We start from the raw sequence: 20,664 nt of genomic DNA on the forward strand, positions 1-20,664 counted from the left end.
AACAGGAATTTACACAAAATGGAATGAACTGTATTTGATAATAATAATCTTTATTATTGTCACAAGTAGGCTAACATTAATACTGCAGTGAAGTTACTGCGAAAATCCCCTAGTCGCCACATTCCGGCACCCGTTCGGGTACACAGAGGGAGAATTCAGAATGTCCAAATTACCTAACAGCATGTCTTTTGAGACTTGTGGGAAGAAACCAGGGCACCCGGAGGAAACCCAAGCGGACACGGGGAGACCGTGCAGACTCTGCACAGACAGTGACCCAAGCCGGCAATCGAACACGGGTCCTGGCGCTGTAAAGTCACAGTGTTAACCACTGTGCTACCGTGCCAGCCATGTTACTTGATAATATTTTTCCCTCTGTCTATCTACGCTGAGACCCGTGTCTACACAGTCCAAATCCTTCCACTGAGCAAATCTAAACTAACCGTACTGAAAACTGCAGAGTTGCTGCTATAATCCCATTTACAGTTTGGAATACAATGCAGATCGACAAACATTAACAAAGGGAATACTTTGCACAGCCTGGGGCTACCAGCCCTTTTGTGCAGTATTCATTTTGCTAAGGAACACTTGATTCCTCGGAGTGAAAAAAAACTGGGACTTGGTCTGAGAAACACAGTTTTTCTCACCTCCAACAATCGGAACAGATGGGAGTCACTAACATACACGTAGTAGCAGCTGTCAAAGATATTTACACTTTACACAGAGATCAGATTAGCTTTTTTTGAAAATAAATTTAGAGTACGCAATTAATTTTTTTCCAATTAAGGGGCAATTTAGCATGGCCAATCCACCTAGCCTGCACATCTTTGGGTTGTGGGGACGAAACCCACGCAAACACGGGGAGAATGTGCAAACTCCACACGGACAGTGACCCAGAGCCGGGATCGAACCTGGGACCTCGGCGCCGTGAGGCTGCAGGGCTACCGATTGGGCAACCGTGCTGCCCTCAGATTAGCTTTTTAACCAAGGAAAACAAGTGGGGTGAAAGCCAACAAACAAGGGACTTTGCGAATTATGTCACAATGATTGATTTTTAAGACCTGTATATGGAAAATATACAGATCAGTGAATGAGAGAGGAGTAGCGAAGGGTAACTGTCGCATTATGTATGCCCTTTGCTGTACAACCCGTTTTTCTGGTGGTATAGAGATCATATTTCCTATGTTTTTGTGTTGACTGTTGTGATACATCACTCTGCATGTTATGTGTTTAATCTGGTTGTTAAAGCAATAACTTTGCAGTGGCTTAGTTCTACACAAATATTGCAGTTTTCTTTGACAGTGAAAATTTCCTGATTGACCATGCAGAAGGTAGGAGTGTGGCGAGGGAGGGGAGCATCATGGCCTTGTTATTTAACTCGATCATTGTCGAGCAGCCAATCTTACCTCCACCAAGTGATTGTCAGGTCCGTACAGGTCTTTGTCCAATTCAATAACCAAACTCTTGAAGAAGGATGAGAATTTCCTTTTTACTTTTCCAGGCTTTGAAAACAGAAAGGATACAGTCAGCGTGTTACGGTTCCCGGGTGAAAAATTTACTTTTCGCTCCTGCTTATAGATGGGCATATTGCCAAAGCAAGTTGTGACTTGCTATTAAACCCCAGCCAAACCTGCTCAGCAAACCTGCTGCTGGAGGGTTTTGGGTGGCTCCATCGTTCATTTTCTTTGTCTTGCTTAGACTGTGCTGCATGGTCTGCCAGCATAACCGAGATAAAGAATTCTCTGCATCAGATATCTTGGTTGTAATTACCGTACAGCTTTGCACCATTGGTAGGTATATTGTTGCTCCACCATGATATCTCTATTGTGAGAATTTATAACTGTACAAAATATAGAAGATACAGTGCAGACGGAGGCCATTCAAGGTTTAGAAGACAGAGAGGTGACTTTATTGAGACATACAAGATTCTGAGGGGACTTGATACCAGAAGGGTGTTTTCCCTTGTCGGGAAGACAGTAACTAGGGTCAGTTAAAGAATAAGAGGTTTCCCTTTTAAGACAGAGATGGAAGAGATATTTTAAGAGGACATATTAGTCGGTGTTATATATTGTAACCAATGCATCTTACAGAATCAGAAACGATACACTTCAGCCCATCAAGTCTCCACCGACACATGAAAAACACCAGACCTACCTACCTAATCCAATTTGCCAGCACCCGGCCCATAGCCTTATGATGTACCAAGTGCTATCGCGGTACTTTTTAAAGGCTGTGGAATGTGTCACATGATTACATTTGTTACCTGATCGGAGGCATTTGGGGGTTTTTCCCCTCTCTTCCATCTTAGACTGCGCGCAAGCAAAACCTCTGTAATGAAGTCTGACGAACTGGTTAAGTAACCTTCGGTGTGGCAGCCTTTTGATCCTTTGGCTCTACGGTGAAGTAAAAGCAAAACCCCTTAACCCATAACAGTCTGTGGAATGGATCTTCCCCAGGGAGCAGTGGAGGCTGGGCCATGAAGTTATTCAGGGCAGTTAGATAAATGTTTGATAGTCAAAGGAGTCAAGGATTATGTGGGGCAGAAAGGAAAGTGAAGTTGAGATTTAGCCAGAACAACAGTGATCCTATGGAATGGTGGAGACGGCTCAAAATGCCAGATGACCTACTCCTGCTCTGAAGTCCTAGTCCGAAGTTGCTATGTTTGTTTGGTGCAGCCGGGTTTTGGAAGCCCATTAAAAGCGTGCTACCTTTGAGACTTCATGAAGAAAATGGAAAACATGTTGAGGGGTCTGGAACATTCTGAAAATCTCTTTGAATATTCCGATTAAGTGATGTATTGTAATGTAGATATACATTTAATGTGGTGATTCATCATCGAACATCCTTTAGATGTAAGTTGACCCTTACATTAAGTAGCCTTACACATTTATTCACATGCATTTTTGATAGAGAAAATGCCATTATGCAACGAGTCCTGTCAGCCTGTACTGTCCTCTTTTCTACTGTGATTTTAATCGTCCCGGTTTTGTCACTTGAAAAAAAATCTACACTTGAATTGCGACTATCCATCTTTCCCCTTACATTGATTGGCAGACATTCGGCTTTGAAACTGAAGTAAGCAGCTTCTGTTCTTTCCTTCTCAGAGGGACATCCAATGTTTGGACAGCTGCAGCCATTATCAATGTTTGACTGAGTTTAAAGAGCTGATGGGTATCAGCAAACTAAATGTTCCATTCATCTGAGAATAAATGACAGTTTCAAGATGTTCTAATAACAGCTTGTCCCTTTGGCATGGTTTCTAGTTTGTTGACACAAGCTAAGGATTACACGCATTGCAAGTTTTTTTTACATGGTAGAACACATTGTTATGATCAATGATATGGAGGCTTTATTAGCTGAGAGGTTGTAGAATGTAAAGTATTTTCCACTGATATTGCATGGAATCTAAGAACTGTGCGTACATGGTACATACTAAGTGGGTATGGCTATGGAGGACACAGAGGGAGGTGGTGCATAGAGGTGCCATTGGCTGATTTGTGGGAGTATGAAGGATACATGGGGAGATAGAGGATACTTCGGAGATCTGAAGAGCCATCGGACATAGAGGGCTGGGTGAGGGTTATGGGGCCTGTAGACACTGTTGGGAGCTGGAATAGCGTGTTTAAAGCTGATTCTGAGGTGGGCCTTCTAACCAGCCCACCTCCTCACCCACGTCCCTCATCCACTGCAGCGCGGCTCGCAAAAAGCATCGCGAGTCTGACCCTCCATATGAGAAGACAAAAATGATGCGTGAAGTCACACAAAGGCTGTGTGTGCGTGTGAACCAACCAGTGCACAGGTCGAGTTTCCCTGAGCCCAGAGGAAGATTCGGCCCTTGGTATTTATAAAAGCAAGCACACTGGCACATCAGTGTGACTGCACTTGTGTTGCCAAAACTAAAACAATCTTCAACATTAGTATATTTAAGATCATCGTATATTACCAAGTACCAGGTACAGGACAGTCTAAATCCCACCTACATCATCAAGTAGCTTTCCTTCCACCCGAAGCTCCCACGATGCAACAGTTTCTCCCTCATCGCCCTCAGGCTTGGCTGGACTGTAGGTGTTGGAGATGTAGATCCTTAGTTTCCGCTTTTGCTGAAATTAAGAAAACAAGAGTGTCTCAGAAACTTTCCAGTGTGGGGCATCTGCAAATAATATGAGGCCATCTGTTAATCTTCCAAGCAGTGTGTATTCTTTGTGAGATCAAACATTTTCAGGTTGATGACCGTTTACCAGAACTGGAAAGAGTCTGAGGTGTAACAGGTTTTAAACCAACACAGGGACAGACAAAGAGAGGAGGAAATAATAAAGGGGAAGGTCCGTGGATCTCCAGACAGAGAGATTCAATTACAAAAGTGGTGATGATGGCAAGGGAATGGTAATGAGGCAAGGAACAAAAGCTGTATCTAAGAGGAGTTGTGTGTGGGAATAGCAGAATCATTACCAGTAGCCGCTAACTGGAAAAAAGAGGCAAAGCTGTTTGATATATTATTGAGACTGAAAGGTTGTGAAGTACACAATCAAGAAGTGAGGTGCTGTTCCTCAAGTTTACATTGTTCAATGTCCCAAAATGCACTGTGAATCCGACCCTGGGTCGAGAACAAAGGGGTGGAAAATTAAAATGACGTGAGATCGGAAGCTCAAGGTCATGCTCCAGACTGAACAAAGGTGGTACATAGTCACCCAATCTGTATATGCTCTTCCCTATGCAGAGTAGGCCACATTGTGAACAGTGAACAGAGTGTATTCAATTGAAAGGAGTACAAGTGAATCATGGTTTCAGCGGGAAGGTGTGTTTGGGCCCGTGGAGAATGGGAAGGGAGGAGGTAAAAGGGCTGAGGTAACATCTCCCGTGCTTGGAAGGGCAGCTGTAGTGGGAAGGGCAGCTGGTACTGGGGGTAAGGAGTGGGCCAGTGTGTCATGGGGGAAATGGTCCTTTCATAATGCTGAAAAGAGAGGGGAAAATGTGTTTGGTGGTGGCATCACACTGGCAGTGGGGGAAATAGTGGTGGTGGGAGTGATCAGTTGAATGAGAGGCCAATGGAATAGAAGGTGAAGACAAGGAGAATCAGGTCATAGTTCTAGGAGAGATGGGAATGGGATGAGAGCCAAAGTGTAGGATATGGGACTGACACAGCAGAGGGAACTGTCAAACAGCGGAGCGGATGCTACAGTTGGGGAAAAGGAAGATATATTGGAAGTGCTGGTATGGAACGTGGCATCGATAGAATCTATAGAATCTCTACAGTGCAAAAGCAGGCCATTCAGCCCACCAAGCCTCCAAAAGAGCATCCCACCCAGGCCCACCCCCTCGCCCTATCCCAGAAACCCCACATAACCTGCAAATCTTTAGACACCAAGGGGAAATTTAGCATGGTCAATCGCCCAACCTGTACATCTTCTGACTGTGGGAGGAAACCGGAGCACCCGGAGGAAACCCACGCAGACACGGGTAGAGCGTGCAAACACCACACAGTCAGCCAAGGTCGGAATCGCACCCAGGTCAACGTGACAGAGTAACTGTAAGAATGGAATAGAGTATGCCAGGAAGTGGGTGGGAGAAAGTATAGTCAAGGTGTCAACGGGAATCAGTTGACTTATAATGGATATTGGCCAATTCAAACTATGAAAGCCCAACTCAAACTATGCACCCTCATCCTCGAATCAGGAACATTAGACAGCCTGCTGTCATTCAGTGTCTTCCGGTCATGACAACAGGATGATTTTGGCCAAATACCTGTTCATTGCTGCATGAGACCATTTCTACAACCTGCTTTTCCTCCAACTGAGATGGAACACTGCACACCGTGTATTCAGCAGATATTTAAATAACGGACAAAGCAAGAGGGTGCGGTGGAACTCAAAGGTAACCAAATCCAGTAGAAGGGAGCCCAGCTTTGAACCCTCAATTCATGGTTGGCAAAAAGAAATACCTCCCTCCTCAACCAGAGGCACAAAGTTGCCACATTGATGAATTTTGATTATTGGAAACCTCTTAATCTGGCAGGAAGTTTAAACACCAGTGGAATAGCTAATATAAAAGATAACTTTTGTTAATGTTTTGATTTTTGGCCTTTTGTTTTGTGACTTATTTTGTTCAACACTGTTGAATAATTGTGAGGTATTGTTGATGCACAATCAATGAGCATGACATGCAGGGTTGTGGGGCAGGAATGTCACTTTGGAGACCACTAATTAAAACGATAGTTTATGATCCCAAAAACATAACAGAATTGAGTTGTTGGAGGAACTGTACCATTAAGGGTTTCTTCATAGACTCTTGAATCTCCAGCCGTTTCCTCATGATAGTCTGATCCAGTTTCCGTTCGAAGGCTAAGAGGTCCATGTAAGCTTGGGATTCGGGAACAAGTTCTCGGATCTGAAAAGTAAAAGCTAACAACATAACAATGCTGTTTTGGACTTGGAAAAAAGAGCAACTGTACAAGAATCAGTTTCCTTCCAATATTGTCCGTGAGACGTTTGATATTACAGTTGTTTTCCGCCGTGCTGTCACTGAAGACAGTAAGGTGTAATAGTGAACATGAAATACATTCACTTGAAATTTCAAGATCATCCAGGGATACATTTAGAGACCTCATCCTCTTAAACTTTAACATGGCAATATTTTGAACTATATACCAGAAGGAAATACCGATACTCCAGGGGTACAAACATATTATTACTTGAAATGTCGATAGCGTTTTAGATTTTTAAATAGAAGCATAGCATACAAGGCAATGTCGAGGACAGTTAGTTTGCTGTGTACAGTTTGCTATGCTCCATTGTAGACAGGACAATACAGAGCTTACAGTCTAAGTTCCCCATGATGCCACCACAGATGAGATCTTACTCTTGAGACAAAACTGAGACACTGGAGACTATTTGCACTGAAGAAGTCTTACACCAGGTTAAAATCCAAGAGGTTTATTTGGAATCACTAGCCTTCGGAGCGTGGCTCCTTCATCAAGACCCATGGCAGTGAAGAAGGTGAGCAATAGATTCAATAACAATTAAAAAAATTATCAAGTATTTTGACAGGGTAAAAGAGGATAGACTCAATCCTGCCGTTCATGAATCGGTATCGAAAATCTTCTAATGCAGAGGGGTTTTGAGCGAAGGCCAACTACAAATAAAACAAAACGATTGTGGTTATAAGACTGCTGCCACAGAGCTGACTTCACAACCACGATGGGGGACATTTTATATTGCTTGCCAGATTTCATGAGCATAATCGGCAACCAAACCAAATTTCCATAAAATTCGGAAAAATACCCGACAGCTGGCAATGGAGCCACTACAGTAACCAGCGGTTAGCGTTACTGCCACTATGGTGCAGTGTGTCAGAAACAACCTTGTGGTTTACTGGCCAAGCACGTGACACAGAAACCCTTTTTTGTTCACATATTCATTCATGAGATGTGGGTGTTGCTGGCTAAAGCCGCATTTATTGCACATTTCTAATTGCCCTCGAGAAAGGGGTGGTGAGCTGCCTTCTTGAACTGCTGCAATATATATGTGTTGTAGGAACAGCCACAGTGCTTTTGGTAGAGTTCCAGGATTTGGACCCAGTGGCAGTAAGGGAACAGCGACACTGTTCCAAGTCAGGGTGTTGTATGGCTTGGAGGGGAACCTGCAGCTGGTGGTGTTCCCATGTATCTGGTCTTCTTGTCCTTCTAGGTGGCACGTGGTCACAGGTTTGGGAAGTGAGATCGCAGGAGCCTATATGAGTTACTGCAGTGCACCTTGTACATACGGCTACCACAGTGCATCAGTAGTGGAATGTGTGAATGTTTATTGTGGATGGGGTGTCAATCAAGAACCCTGCCTTGTCTTGGGTGATGTTAAGTTTCCTGGCTTATGCTTTGTAGACGGTGGACAGGCTTTGGGAGTCAGGAGGTAAGCTACTCCCTGAAGGATCCCTAGCCTTTGACCTGCTCTTATAGCCAAAATATTTATGTGGTTAGTCCAGTTCAGTTTCTGCCCAATGGTAGCCGCCAGAATATTGATAATAGGGGATTCAGCAATGGTAATGCCATTGAATATCATGGGCAGATTGTTGGATTTTCTCTTGTTGGCGGTGGTCATTGCTGGGCACGAATGTTACTTGCTACTTATTAACCCAAGCCTGGATAATGTCCAGGTCTAACTGCACATGGACTGCTTTAATATCGGAGGAATCGCGAATCATGCTGAGCGTTGTGCTATCGTCAGCGATCATCTCCACTTCTGACCTTACGATGGAGGGAAAATCATTGGTGAAGCAGTTTGGGCCGAGGACACTACCCTGAGGAACACCTGTAGCAATGTCCCGGGACTGAGCTGATTGACCTCCAGCAACCACAATCCTTTGTGAGAGTTTTACCCCGGATTGCCATTGACTCCAGTATTGCTAGAGCTCCTTAATGCCACACTTGATGCTGCCTTCATGTTAAGGGAAGTCGCTTCTCGAGTTCAGCTCTTTTGTCCATATTTGAAGCATACTGACTGGCCCTGGCAGACCCCAAACTGAGCACCAGTGAGTAGGTTATTGCTGACTAAGGACAGTTTGATAGCACTGTTGATGACCCTTTCCATCACTTTACGGATGATCGAGCTTGGACTGATGGGGCAGTAATTGGCCGGGCTGGATTTGTCCTGCTTTTTGTGGATAGGACGTACCTGGGCAATTTTCCACATTGCCAGGTTGATGCCAGTGTAGTACTGGAACAGTATGGCTAGAGGTGCGACAAGTTCTGAAACACAAGTCTTCAGTACTATTTCTAGAATATTGTCAGCGCCCATAACCTTCACAGTATACCCTGCCTCCAGCCGTTTCTTGGTGTCACGTGAAGTGAATCAAATTGGCTGAATTTGTAATGCTGGGATCTCAGGAGGGCGAGTTGGGTCATCCACTCGCCAATTCTGGCTGAAGATGGCTTTAAATACTTCAGCCTTGTCTTTTGCACTGACGTGCTTGGCTTCCCCATCATTGAGCTTGGAGATATTTGTACAGCCTCCTCCAATTAATTGTTTAATTGGTCACCACCGTTCACAACTATAGGGGCCTCACGGTAGCATGGTGGTTAGCATCAATGCTTCACAGCTCCAGGGTCCCAGGTTCGATTCCCGGCTGGGTCACTGTCTGTGTGGAGTCTGCACGTCCTCCCCGTGTGTGCGTGGGTTTCCTCCGGGTGCTCCGGTTTCCTCCCACAGTCCAAAGATGTGCGGGTTAGGTGGATTGGCCATGCTAAATTGCCCGTAGGGTAAGGTTAATGGGGGGATTGTTGGGTTACGGGTATACGGGTTACGTGGGTTTAAGTAGGGTGATCATTGCTCGGCACAACATCGAGGGCCGAAGGGCCTGTTCTGTGCTGTACTGTTCTATTCTATTCTATATGTGGCAGGATTGCAGAGGTCAGATATAATTTGGTGGTTGTAGAATTGTTTAGCTCTGTGTGTCACTTGCTGTTTCAGTGGTCTGGTATGCAAGTGGTCCTGTGTTGTAGCTTAACCAGCTATGTCTGATATAGTTCCTGACATGCCCTTCTGCACTCTTTATTGAACCAGGTTGATCCCCTGGCTTGGTGGTAATGGTAGAGTGGCGAATATGCCAGGACATAAGGTTACAGATTGTGGTTGAGTGAAATTCTATTGCTGCTGATGGCCCATAGTGCCACATGAATGCCAGTTTTGAGTTGCTAGATCTGTTTGAAAACTATCTCAACTAACACTGAAATCTATCTCAATTAACACAATGGTAGTGCCACACAACACGATGGAGGGTATTGTCAATGTGGAGACAGGACTGTGTCTCCACAAGAATTTGGGGTGGTCACTCTTACCAATACTGTCATGGACAGATGCATCTGCAACTGGTAGATTTGTGAGGATGAGGTAAAGTAGCTTTATCCCTCGTAATGATTTCCTCACCGCCTGCTGAAGACCTCGTCTAGCAGCTGTGTCTCATGTCACCTCTGTAAACTGAAGTGGGGAGCACAGAAAATATCCTTCTGGAGAGTCTGTTGCTATTTGGTGACCTCACGTCCCTGCATCTGACATTCAAGACAATGTTGCAGAAGTACTTCTCAAAAAAATGGCAGCAGTATTCAATACTTGCCCTTTGTGGTAGAATTTTGTCAGCCATCCTCCGTCTCTTGACCCTGCCAGGCACCAAAGGGACACCATTAGGTAACAATTACAGATTGAAGATTACACATTTAAATTCCTCTACATTAACTGATTATACAAACTCGCGGTCGCTATACTGACTCAGCTGCATTTTTATTTTATATTATTATCGTGGATTTCTGTGTGCAAAATCAAGAACATCTTTACAGGGGCAAGGCATGGTTTGCCCACTTTTTTTTAATCAGCCGTACAGTAATGATTATGTTACTCTTTGCTCCAGCAAGCAACTGCATGGTAAGGGAGATGTCAGACTTCCTTAACTTCACCCACTGGAAACTTTGGCTGTGGAGGATGTAACCCTCTTCATGCTCTTCCTCAGGAGAGATTGCTGCCACATGCCGACACATTGGCAAGGCATGTTGTCAGTAATGGCTGACCAGGAATTTCTTCCACACCACCTGCCAGGAGCATATTGGAAGGATTAGCAGATTGATTGTCAACATGCTTGGCCACGTCATGCACTGGTGGTCAAGGACTGAGACTCAAACCTGGAACTTCTGGCTCAGAGGCAGGGACACTATCCTCTGAGAGTACAAGGCTTCCTGCTTCTGGGAACTATGCAATGGTAAACAGTCCGAGCTCTGGTAGAACAGTATTCCACCCATCCACTACTCCTGGCAGGATGGGTGGACAGGAGTGGACAATCAAATGTCCTGAATGTTAATGGGGTGTTTGGTACCGGAGAGTAGTCCAATCCTGTTCCTCCACATGACAGCCGGAGTTTACAACAGGTGTCACTGGATAGTGAGCAGGAACAGGATTTGTTTCCCCCCCCCCCCGAATCCCAAGGTGGATAGCATTTCACAGCACAGCAGGCCAATCAGCCCATCACGCGTGTGCCTACTCTCTAAGATCAGCACCTAGCTGAGAACTGCAACGTGGGCCTCTCAAGCTCTCCCTTCTCTTTCACTTTTAAAAGAAATAATTTTCCAATTAAGGGGCAATTTAGCATGGCCAATCCACCTACCCTGTACATCTTTTGATTGTAGGGGCGAGACCCACGCAGACACAGGGAGAATGTGCAAATTCCACATGGACGGTGACCCGGGGCCAGGATCAAACCCGGGTCCTCGTCAACTTGAGGCAGCAGTGCCAACCCCTGCTCCACCGTGCCGCCAGACTTTGACATTTCTAACCAGGGTACAATTTGATCTTTTCCCTCTTAGCGTGGGTGAAAATAGCAATCAGAAGAACCGTACCTTTTTTTTTTAAAAAACAGATTGTTTTTTCAAAATAATTAATAATTTTACATCATGCACAGCGACTAACTTAAACAAAGCTGTTGACTTGCTGACCTCCCATTGATTATGGAGCTACATTCAACTCACTCTACATCCTAGACACGATTGCGAAAATCCACACTTTAACTGACCGGCACACTAAAGGATTCAGTTATTTAAACACTGTGGAGTGTCCATTCAGACTGTAGCGTAATACCATTCGATTGGGTTCAATCCAATGGTGAAATGTAAATATATAGTTTGGCACTAAATAAAGATAATAATGCTGGAACCTATTACAATGGAAAGGGTTTTCCTGGATCATGCTGATTAAATTTAGAGATCAACGTTCAAATTTTAGGCTACTGCTCTCACCAAAAGGCGCGGTCGTAAACTGATTGCCATTTGATTAGCTTGTCCATGATCCTCCAAATATTAGAATTAGCATGTTCGGGTCCGGCTCCAAATGCAGAAGCTCAAGCAGCAAAGCTATCTGCCCTTCCGTGATAATTAACAGTATTAACAAAATGGCACGGTCCTCAGGTGGAAGGAGACCCAGGATTTCAGCCTGGCTGATGCTTCCCAATGCATGGGTTTGTAGGAGCTGGTGACAACTCCACAGGAAACCTGCCAGATTTATTTTTTAATTCCTTCATTGTTTGTGGGTGGCCCTGGCTGGGCCAGCTTTGTTGCCCTAATTGCTTTTTAACCGAGTGGCTTTTTCAGGGTAGTTAAGAGACCACATGTTGACTCACAGTCAACCTGGTCACATGTAGACCAAGGCCAGGTAAGAACGGCAGATTTCCTTTCCTAAAGGACATCAGTGGACCAAATGTTTTGGTTTTTTTTTAAAAAGCGACAATGGTTTCAAGTTTCAGACTTTTAAGTCCAGATTTTTATTGAATTCAAATTTCCCCATCTGTCATGGTGGGATTTGAACCTGGGTCCCCCAAAGCATTGCCCTGGGTCTCTGGATTACTAGTCCAGTGATAACACCACTACCTCCCCTATGATTTACTAAGTATGGCCACTGGGAGGACCCATTTTCTTTTCTCCCCCAGTGATCAGATTTAGCAATTCCGGGGAGTTTAAATCCGGGCTTCCATCACTGTTAACACACCATTGTGGCCACGTTCCAGCTAACCTACTGCTCAACCTCCTTTCAGCAGCGAGAAACAAGATGTTGAGCTATCTACATGTCCAGAGGGAAGAGTGAGGCAATTGTTTTTCCAAAGTGGTCTTGCAGAAGGGATGTGGCCTACAGTTATACTACACTAAAAGGAAATTAATGTAACTCACTACTTTACTTCTAGATTTGGCGACAAACTTCTAACATACTTTATTACTTCTCTTGCCACTTTTCTGTCAGTTTTGTGCTCTCCTCCCTTATAAAACGGACTCCCCGCTGGGGCAATGTTCCAGTGATGCTGATTGCTCGGCCAGTACCATTTCCAGGTGCTAATAATGCTACCCATTTACATACTCTGATGTCATCAGGAATGGAAACCTTGGGTCAATTTCCTCCTCCAACACCCAGAGGTGCTGAGACCAACTGCAGCCCGCTACCCCTGCCAATTCGGAGTATCCGTCAGACCGGCATAGACGTGGCAACGAAGCTGGAACCTTCTTGGTCTGTATGACTCCTGCATGCATTGGATAATTGTGGACACATTGGGGATTGTACATTATAGCCTACATTATAATTTTAAAGCATCCCATTAACTTTGTTGTCCTCTCTGAATTGAGTGAATAAATGCTTTGCTTTGCTGTACGCAGTAGCATGGCCCTCCTTTCCAGTTTCTTACCCTCTCCCGCGATTCTGCATCTGTGGAGGCTGCTGCTGTGGAAGCAGGCGTTTACGAAACGGGTCCATCATTGGCTGCGGAATACCTGGTCTCATGGAAGGGCTCCCCATGTAGGACGCGCCAGAGGGCATGCCCATCTGCATGCCTGGAATTCCCATGCGAGCTCCAGGTGGCATCCCTGGACGCTGGGGCAAAGGGGAAACCAAGAATAACATAAGTAACATAGTCACAAACAGGCAATATACTTATTCTAGTAGGTGACATCTTTGCAGAAGCACCAGGCAGAAGTGAAAGTGGAAGAAAGAATTGTGGCTCTTTTCATCCATGTCCTTCCTGACCAACCAACTCAGCTTTATACCTTTGCGTAGGATACTTTACATTCAGTTCCACAAATTACTGTTATTGTCAGAGCCAAATGTTAAACTATCCTATCAAACTCTGCAAGTATTGCAGTCTCGATGGGCCGAATGGCCTCCTTCTGCGTTGTAAATTCTATGATTAATGGGAGATTGCGAGTAGAGAATCATATAGCCATAGAGTGGTTACAATGCAGAAGGAGGCCATTCGGTCTGTCGTGTCTGTATCAGCTCTCTGTGAGAGCAGCTTAACTAGTGCCATTCCCCGCCTTTTTCCCATAGCACAGCGAATGCTTAAATAATCACCCAATCTCCTTTTGAAGGCCATAATTAGATCTACCTCCACATTCTCAGACAGTGCATTCCAGATGCTAACCACTCGCTGCCGAAAACATTTTTCCTCATGTCGCCGTCACTTCTTTTGCTCATCACCTTACATCACTCTCAATCCTTCCACAGATAGGAACAGTTTCTCGCTGCCTACTCTGTCGAGGTCCCTCATGGAATTTCTTCCACATGTGGGTAAGGTCGGACAAGTCTCGAGTTTAGGTGCACGCTGTTTATTTAACAATGTCCCATTGATACCTTTTTGAGGTTCAAATTTATGGCCACGTGAAATCACAGTCCTGTGTCAATTAAATCATCATGGGAGGGAAAATGCATAACTCCTTAGTGCCCTCCAAGCGAAAAGTCTAAAAACATCTCTGTTTACATCCCCAATATAGATATGCGAGACACTCCCTATATCTCAGACATGGTCTTGTGATATGGTTCTCTGTACCTCCCCACTGCAATGCACTATCCAATCCTAATCTACAATTCAGGTCCAATGGGAAAAATTGCCTAAGGTCTTAGCAGGGCCCACATGCCATGGCCCTTTGACCGTTCAGTATTCTCCATCTACCTGCTGTTAACATGATTTTCCATTAAGCCATAATTAGCATGTGAGACATTGCTGATGGTATACTGGCTCATCAAATGTCCCCGCAGTTCTTACAATTCAGGTCATGGAGCTCGCCCATGTCACTGTAATTAAATTTTTACATATCCCTATATCCCACAATTCAAATTTCCTATGTTCTCTGATAATTTGGATCTGATGCTTGTTTTGTGACACGGGTAGAATTTTCTGGCCGTTCACGTTGGCGGGATCGTACGGTCCCACCAACGGCGCACCCCACCGACGGGTGCATTCAACGGGAAACCCTGTTGACAGTGGCAGGACCATAAGATTCCGATGCCAGACAGTGGCGAGCCACCTTCCACCGCTGCAGAACAAGCCGCAGAGGGGAGGAAAATGCCGCCCTCTAATTCGGCTCATATTTTCAAGATTTTCCTATAATTTAGATTTCTTATCAAAGTCACGGCCCCCATTATTCAGTTTTCAATCTTCCTTGAACTTCTATAACTCAAATCTCACATCTGACTGAAACCTTTTAACATTAACACAGAAGCAAAATATTTCAGATGTTGGCAATCGGAAAAAAAAATAGAAAATGCTGGAAATACTACATGGGTTAACGTTTCAGGTCGCTGCAGAATTGGAAATGTTACAAATGTAACCAGAGCTTAAGCAAGTACAGAGGTAGGGAAAATGGGGAGGGGAGGAAAAAACAAGAGACATAGGGTAAAGAGTGGAAGGCAGTAGAGGTTAAATAACAGACTGGATGATGGAGCAAGGAGGTAATTGGACAAGATGGATCTCGAGGAATTGTAAGTGGGAAAAACAGAATAATTATCAACTGCTGTTGAAAAAAATCTGCCAACTTCCATACTATAATGTATGATGTTGTCTTTTTTCCTCATCCAGACATTCCCTCCTCTGTGGGGATCGTCCTCATCGCCACCTGTCCCATTTCCCACACTTTTGCTCTCACCCCTGTCCCAGCGTTCAAAAACTGCGGGGTTTACCACTTTTTCTGGCAACTTTATAAATCATTCCTTTTGATCTAATGCAATTCTGAACTTATTTTGTTAGCCAATGTTGAATCACCTTTCCTTTGGTATTTTGTGCCCGAGATAAAGTGTAATTGTTGTAGACTATGTAATACTTCTGTAAATACTAGCCATTGTCTGGATACCATCAAACCTTTAGTGTATTTTCCTAATCCAACAAAGCCAACTTGCCCCTCATACCTCAGGGCTTTGTTTCCTCAGATACAAGACTCTAGTTTCAGGATAAATATATCACTTTCAAATTTAATGTAAAATTCTGATGTATTATGCTCACTATTTCCTTTTTAGCAAGGTAATTAGGTAGCCTTTTCTTATTACATAATACTAAATCTATAGTATCCATTCCCTAGTTGGTTCTTCAACACAGTGGTCCAGAAACACATCTCGTACACACTCCAGGAATTCATCCTGCACAACATTAGAGCTATTTAGGTTTACCTAGTCTATACGCAAATTGAAGGGGCCCAATATTACTGTATTTCCCATGTTACATTTCTGACTTCCTAATTTATACTGTGCCCAACTTTGGCATTATAGTCTGTTGGCCTGTAAATAACTCCCACCACCAATTTATGCTGCCACTTGCTGTTTCTTAGTACCATCCAAATTGATTCTACATTTTGATCCTTCGATCCAAGATCCTCTTTCATTAATGTACTGACTGCAATCATAGCTTACAATGCTACCCCCTTTTCCATTTTGCCTATCCTTCCTAAATTATGAATATCTTTGAATATTTAGTTCCCAGTCTTGGTCACCCTATACCCAAACCTTTGAATTGTCATTTATGTCATACCCATTTACCTCTATTTGTGCTGTCAAATCATCTACCTCATTGCAAAAGCTGCATGCATTCAGAGTACCCTTTTGTCTTAACATTGTTGCATATTCTGATCCTATTTGATGCCTGTCTTCACTTTGTCTGCCTTATAATTTTTCTTACTACTTTTCTACTCCTTGTTACTAGTTTTGTTTCCCTCCAATCTGAGCACCCTCTCGGGTTCCCATCCCTGCCAACCTAGTTTAAACCCTCCCCAACAGCATTAGCTAATCTCTCCACAAGGATGTTATTCCCAGTTCAGCTAACGTTCAATCCGTTCATCTTGTACAGGTCTCAACTGCACCAGCATCGGTCCCAATGCTTCAGAATTCTGATGTCCTCCATCACACTATAATTTTCCAGCCACGTATTCAATCGCTCAATTCTCCTATTCCTATGTTTACTAGCATGCGGCACTTGGAGTAACCCAGAGATTATGGCTTTTGAGGTCCTGCCTTTTGATTTCCTTCCTAACTCCTTAAAGTCTGCTTTCAGAATCTCATCCCTCTTCCTACCTATACCTGGTAGTAACGTGGGCCACGATCTCAGAGTGTCCCACAACCGCTCTGTGACATCCTTGATCCTGGCATCAGAAAGGCAACATACCATCTTGGCATTACGTCTACTGCCGCAGAAATGCCTTTTTGTCACAGCTCTAACCTTTTCCAGTTCTGACAAAATGTCATCGACCTGAAATGTTAACTCTGTTTCTCAGTCAAAGGTTGCTACCAGGCCTGCTGAGCACTTCTGGTATCTTGTGTTTTTCTTTTGTGGCTTTTTATTTCAGGACTCCTAACTTTTTAAAAAGGAAGCAAACTTAAAAGCTTGGACATCAGTTTCAGTCCTGTTTCAGTTGGTAAATTACCAGCCTATAGTATAACATGAAATTACAAAGCATTTTGAGTTATATGAGTTAATCAGGGCCAGTAAGCATGAATTTATAAATGATGATCGTGCTTGAGTAACTTTATAGAATTCTTTGAAGATAGGTGAATAAAATAGGGCTATATGTTTTATGAAAAAAAAACTTGATATGAAATTAGCTTAATGATGAGGGGAATGGCAAATGGAACAAAACAAAATATGCTAACATGTACAGAGAGAAAGCAGGAAGAATAGGGATGGCTAAAGACAGGGTTCTCAGACTGAAGAGAGGTGGGGAGTTATAATCCACACAAATCTGTTTTGGTGCTGCTCTTATTGAGAAATACATAAACAAACTGGATTTAGGTTTTCCTATAATACAGATCCTCTACATCCCCACATCCCTATAATTCAGAACTCCTCTACCCCTGTCCCTATAATTCAGTTCCCTTATATCCTCCTATCCCTATTATTCAGATCCCATACATTCCCTGTCCGTAAGATTCAGATCCTCAATATCCCTCATCCCTATGAGTCAGATCCTCGATAACCCCTCTCCCTACCATTTAGATCTCAATAGGGGATCTGAATCATAGGGACAGGGGGGATATAGGGGATCTGAATCATAGGGACAGGGGGGATATAGGGGATCTGAATCATAGGGATGGGGGGATATAGGGGATCTGAATCTTAGGGACAGAGGGATACAGGGGATCTGTGATTAGTCCCTATGATTCAGATCCCCTATATCCCCCCTGTCCCTATGACTCAGTTCCCTTGTATCCCCCGTCCCTAAAATTCAAATCCCCTATATCCCCCCATCCCTATGATTCAGATCCCCTATATTCCCTGCCCCTATGATTCAGATCCCCAATATCCCACTGTCCCTATGACTCAGATCCCCTGTATCCCCCTGTCCCTACGATTCAGATCCCCAATATCCCACTGTCCCTGACTCAGATCCCCTGTATCCCTCTGTCCCTAAGATTCAGATCCCCTATATCCCCCCATCCCTATGATTCAGATCCCCTATATCCCCCCTGTCCCTATGATTCAGATCCCCTATATCCCCCCTGTCCCTATGATTCAGATCCCCTATATTCCCTGCCCCTACGATTCAGATCCCCAATATCCCACAGTCCCTAAGATTCAGATCCCCTATATCCCCCCTGTCCCCATGATTCAGATCCCCTATATCCCCCCCTGCCCCAATGATTCAGATCCCCTATATCCCCCCTGTCTCTATGATTCAGATCCCCTATATCCCCCCTGTCCCTATGATTCAGATCCCTATATCCCCCCTGTCCCTATGATTCAGATCCCCTATATCCCCCCTGTCCCTATGATTCAGATCCCCTATATCCCCCCTGTCCCTATGATTCAGATCCCCTATATCCCCCCTGTCCCTATGATTCAGATCCCCTATATCCCCCCTGTCCCTATGATTCAGATCCCCTCTATTCTGTCTGGTTCCAGGCTCCTGTCCACCCTGACGCTCCTCTCCCAGTGTCCCGATAATGAGAGGCATGTGATGGCGCTCATGTGCCTCTCCTCAGTTGCAGTATTGACCACGTGGGAGAGGCTGGTTGTGGCTTTTCGCGGAGACCCTGGTGCGGGTGGGAGGTCGTTGGGCCCCGGGGGGGGGTTAGAGGTGACCGCTGTTGGAGCTGGAGCCCCGGGGAGGGTCCGAGTCTCCGCGACCTCCGGCTTCAAGCCGCTTTCTGGATGCGACACCCAATGCGGAAGTAGAGCGAGAAACGGGAACAAAAAAAAACATTCAGCAGGAAGGATCGCGCTTTTAGGCCGAGCCTTTCCGTTCATTTCAACCCTGTGGGGGGGCTGCCCTGCCCTGGCGTCAGTTTAGAAGCTCCTCTCCTTCCTCAAGAGGGGCAGAGCTGCAGTAAAAAAAAATAAACACTTTAGAAAACAAACAAATCTTTCCAGCTGTACCATGTCTCTTGCACGTGTCTAAACCAAATATGAACCCCCAACCCTCAAAAAAAAAGCTGCATAACACACAAGACCAATCATTTCCGTGAAGCCAGCGGGTGATATATTTAATTAAAGAGGCACAATTAGATTGCAAAGAATAAAACACGATTACATGTTTGCCCCAGCTAGATTTCAAAATAGGGACTGCGTCCCTTTCGGCTCTGGAAGGGTCAGTTCCAGTGGTTTCGATGCAAATAAATAAGTAAGTAAAAAGCAGAAGTTGGAAAGTTTTGCTGTCCTGGTTTTTTTATTGGGGATGGGTGGAGGTTATGGTTTGGATACTCACGCTATAAGCGCCGCCGGGACCCATCGTCCGGAAGACTGGAGATTGCTGCTGCAAGTTCAGGGGCATCCTGACCGCTTGTCCTGGCATCGGATTCATGGGGTTGACCCCCAAGGCAGCATTCATAGGACTCCCTGGATTCATGGGGTATCCTCCGCCGACTCTTGTCGCCATTTTCTCCAAAGTAAGCACATTTACATATGTGTTTGTTTTTTAAAAAAACACCCCAAAAGGTTAATCTCACTTTGCCTCCAATTAACTCTCCCCCCCAGCAAAGATGCCGGTGGCTCAGCTGTCACTTGTGCGCAAATTCACTGCTCCGGCTTGATGGCCACAAACAGAAGCCTCCAGGACTCAGGGAGGCGGATCTGCTTTAGCTCCACAAGTAATTCCTGCCGGCTACATTAACGCTTTAAAACACACACACAACATTTAACATCAGGCACAGAGGTGGCAATGTTTGGTGTCATCATTACCCATGAATCTGCTGGAGAGCAGTAAGTCCCCCCTTCTGCTGGCACTGACACATCCTCTAAAGTGCCTCAAAACCAACAAGCGCCTGCAAAAGATAAAGATCAGCGTGTTTTTGCCAGCCACTCTTGTTTGCGAAGCGCTGCGCCTCCCGCCCACTTCTGTGGCTTTTGGCAGATGGGTGGGGACTGCACAAGCAGGTTAAGCAGGGAAGGAACTCACGCCCTCTGTCTACACTGAGCAGCAGGAGCACTCTACCCAGGCAGCCCTGAGTGCTGTGCTGGAGCATTGAACACAAAGCCTCTCCGCCAGGTAAAGTGCAGTCAGCAGGAAGCTCTTGTCAGTGTCAGACTTAAAAACCCCCTGCCTGGGAAACCTGACCAAAAAACCCAACGCTATTTTCAGCAAGCGGTATTGTGCACATATATCCAGAATATCTTTAGCGTCTCACTGGACCCCGCGATGTGTTTACCTAAAGGGAGGACACTTCGTAAGTACAGCTCCGCCCAAAAACTATCACCCCCGCACAAAAAAAAACACAGAAAAATGTTGGATAAACTCAGCAGGTCTGATAGCATCTGTGGAGGGAGAAGCAGAGTTAAGGTTCGGAGTCCAAAGAGAGTCATAAAGTCTACAGCACAGAAAAGGCCATTCGGCCCCTCACATCTGCGCCAGTCAAAAGCAATCACCTAAGTATTATAATCCCGGTTACCAGCACTTGGCCTTGT

General features: G+C 44.8%; 1 protein-coding gene across 1 annotated transcript in view; it reads right to left on the reverse strand.

Annotated features, from left to right (window-relative positions):
* Positions 1-20,173, reverse strand: part of LOC119954531 (SWI/SNF-related matrix-associated actin-dependent regulator of chromatin subfamily D member 2-like) — a 51,859-nt gene extending 31,686 nt beyond the window's left edge. The window contains exons 1-6 of the mRNA XM_038779833.1: positions 19,469-20,173; positions 13,195-13,379; positions 10,099-10,141; positions 6,259-6,381; positions 3,978-4,097; positions 1,404-1,499 (exon numbers count right to left, since the gene is read on the reverse strand). Of these exons, the coding sequence (XP_038635761.1) occupies positions 1,404-1,499; positions 3,978-4,097; positions 6,259-6,381; positions 10,099-10,141; positions 13,195-13,379; positions 19,469-19,639 (738 nt within the window). The 5' untranslated portion in view covers positions 19,640-20,173. The remainder of the gene's footprint in view (positions 1-1,403; positions 1,500-3,977; positions 4,098-6,258; positions 6,382-10,098; positions 10,142-13,194; positions 13,380-19,468) is intronic.
* Positions 20,174-20,664: the final 491 nt, after the last annotated feature.

The sequence above is a fragment of the Scyliorhinus canicula genome, chromosome 19, assembly GCF_902713615.1.
Source record: "Scyliorhinus canicula chromosome 19, sScyCan1.1, whole genome shotgun sequence".
Lineage (NCBI taxonomy): Eukaryota > Metazoa > Chordata > Chondrichthyes > Carcharhiniformes > Scyliorhinidae > Scyliorhinus > Scyliorhinus canicula.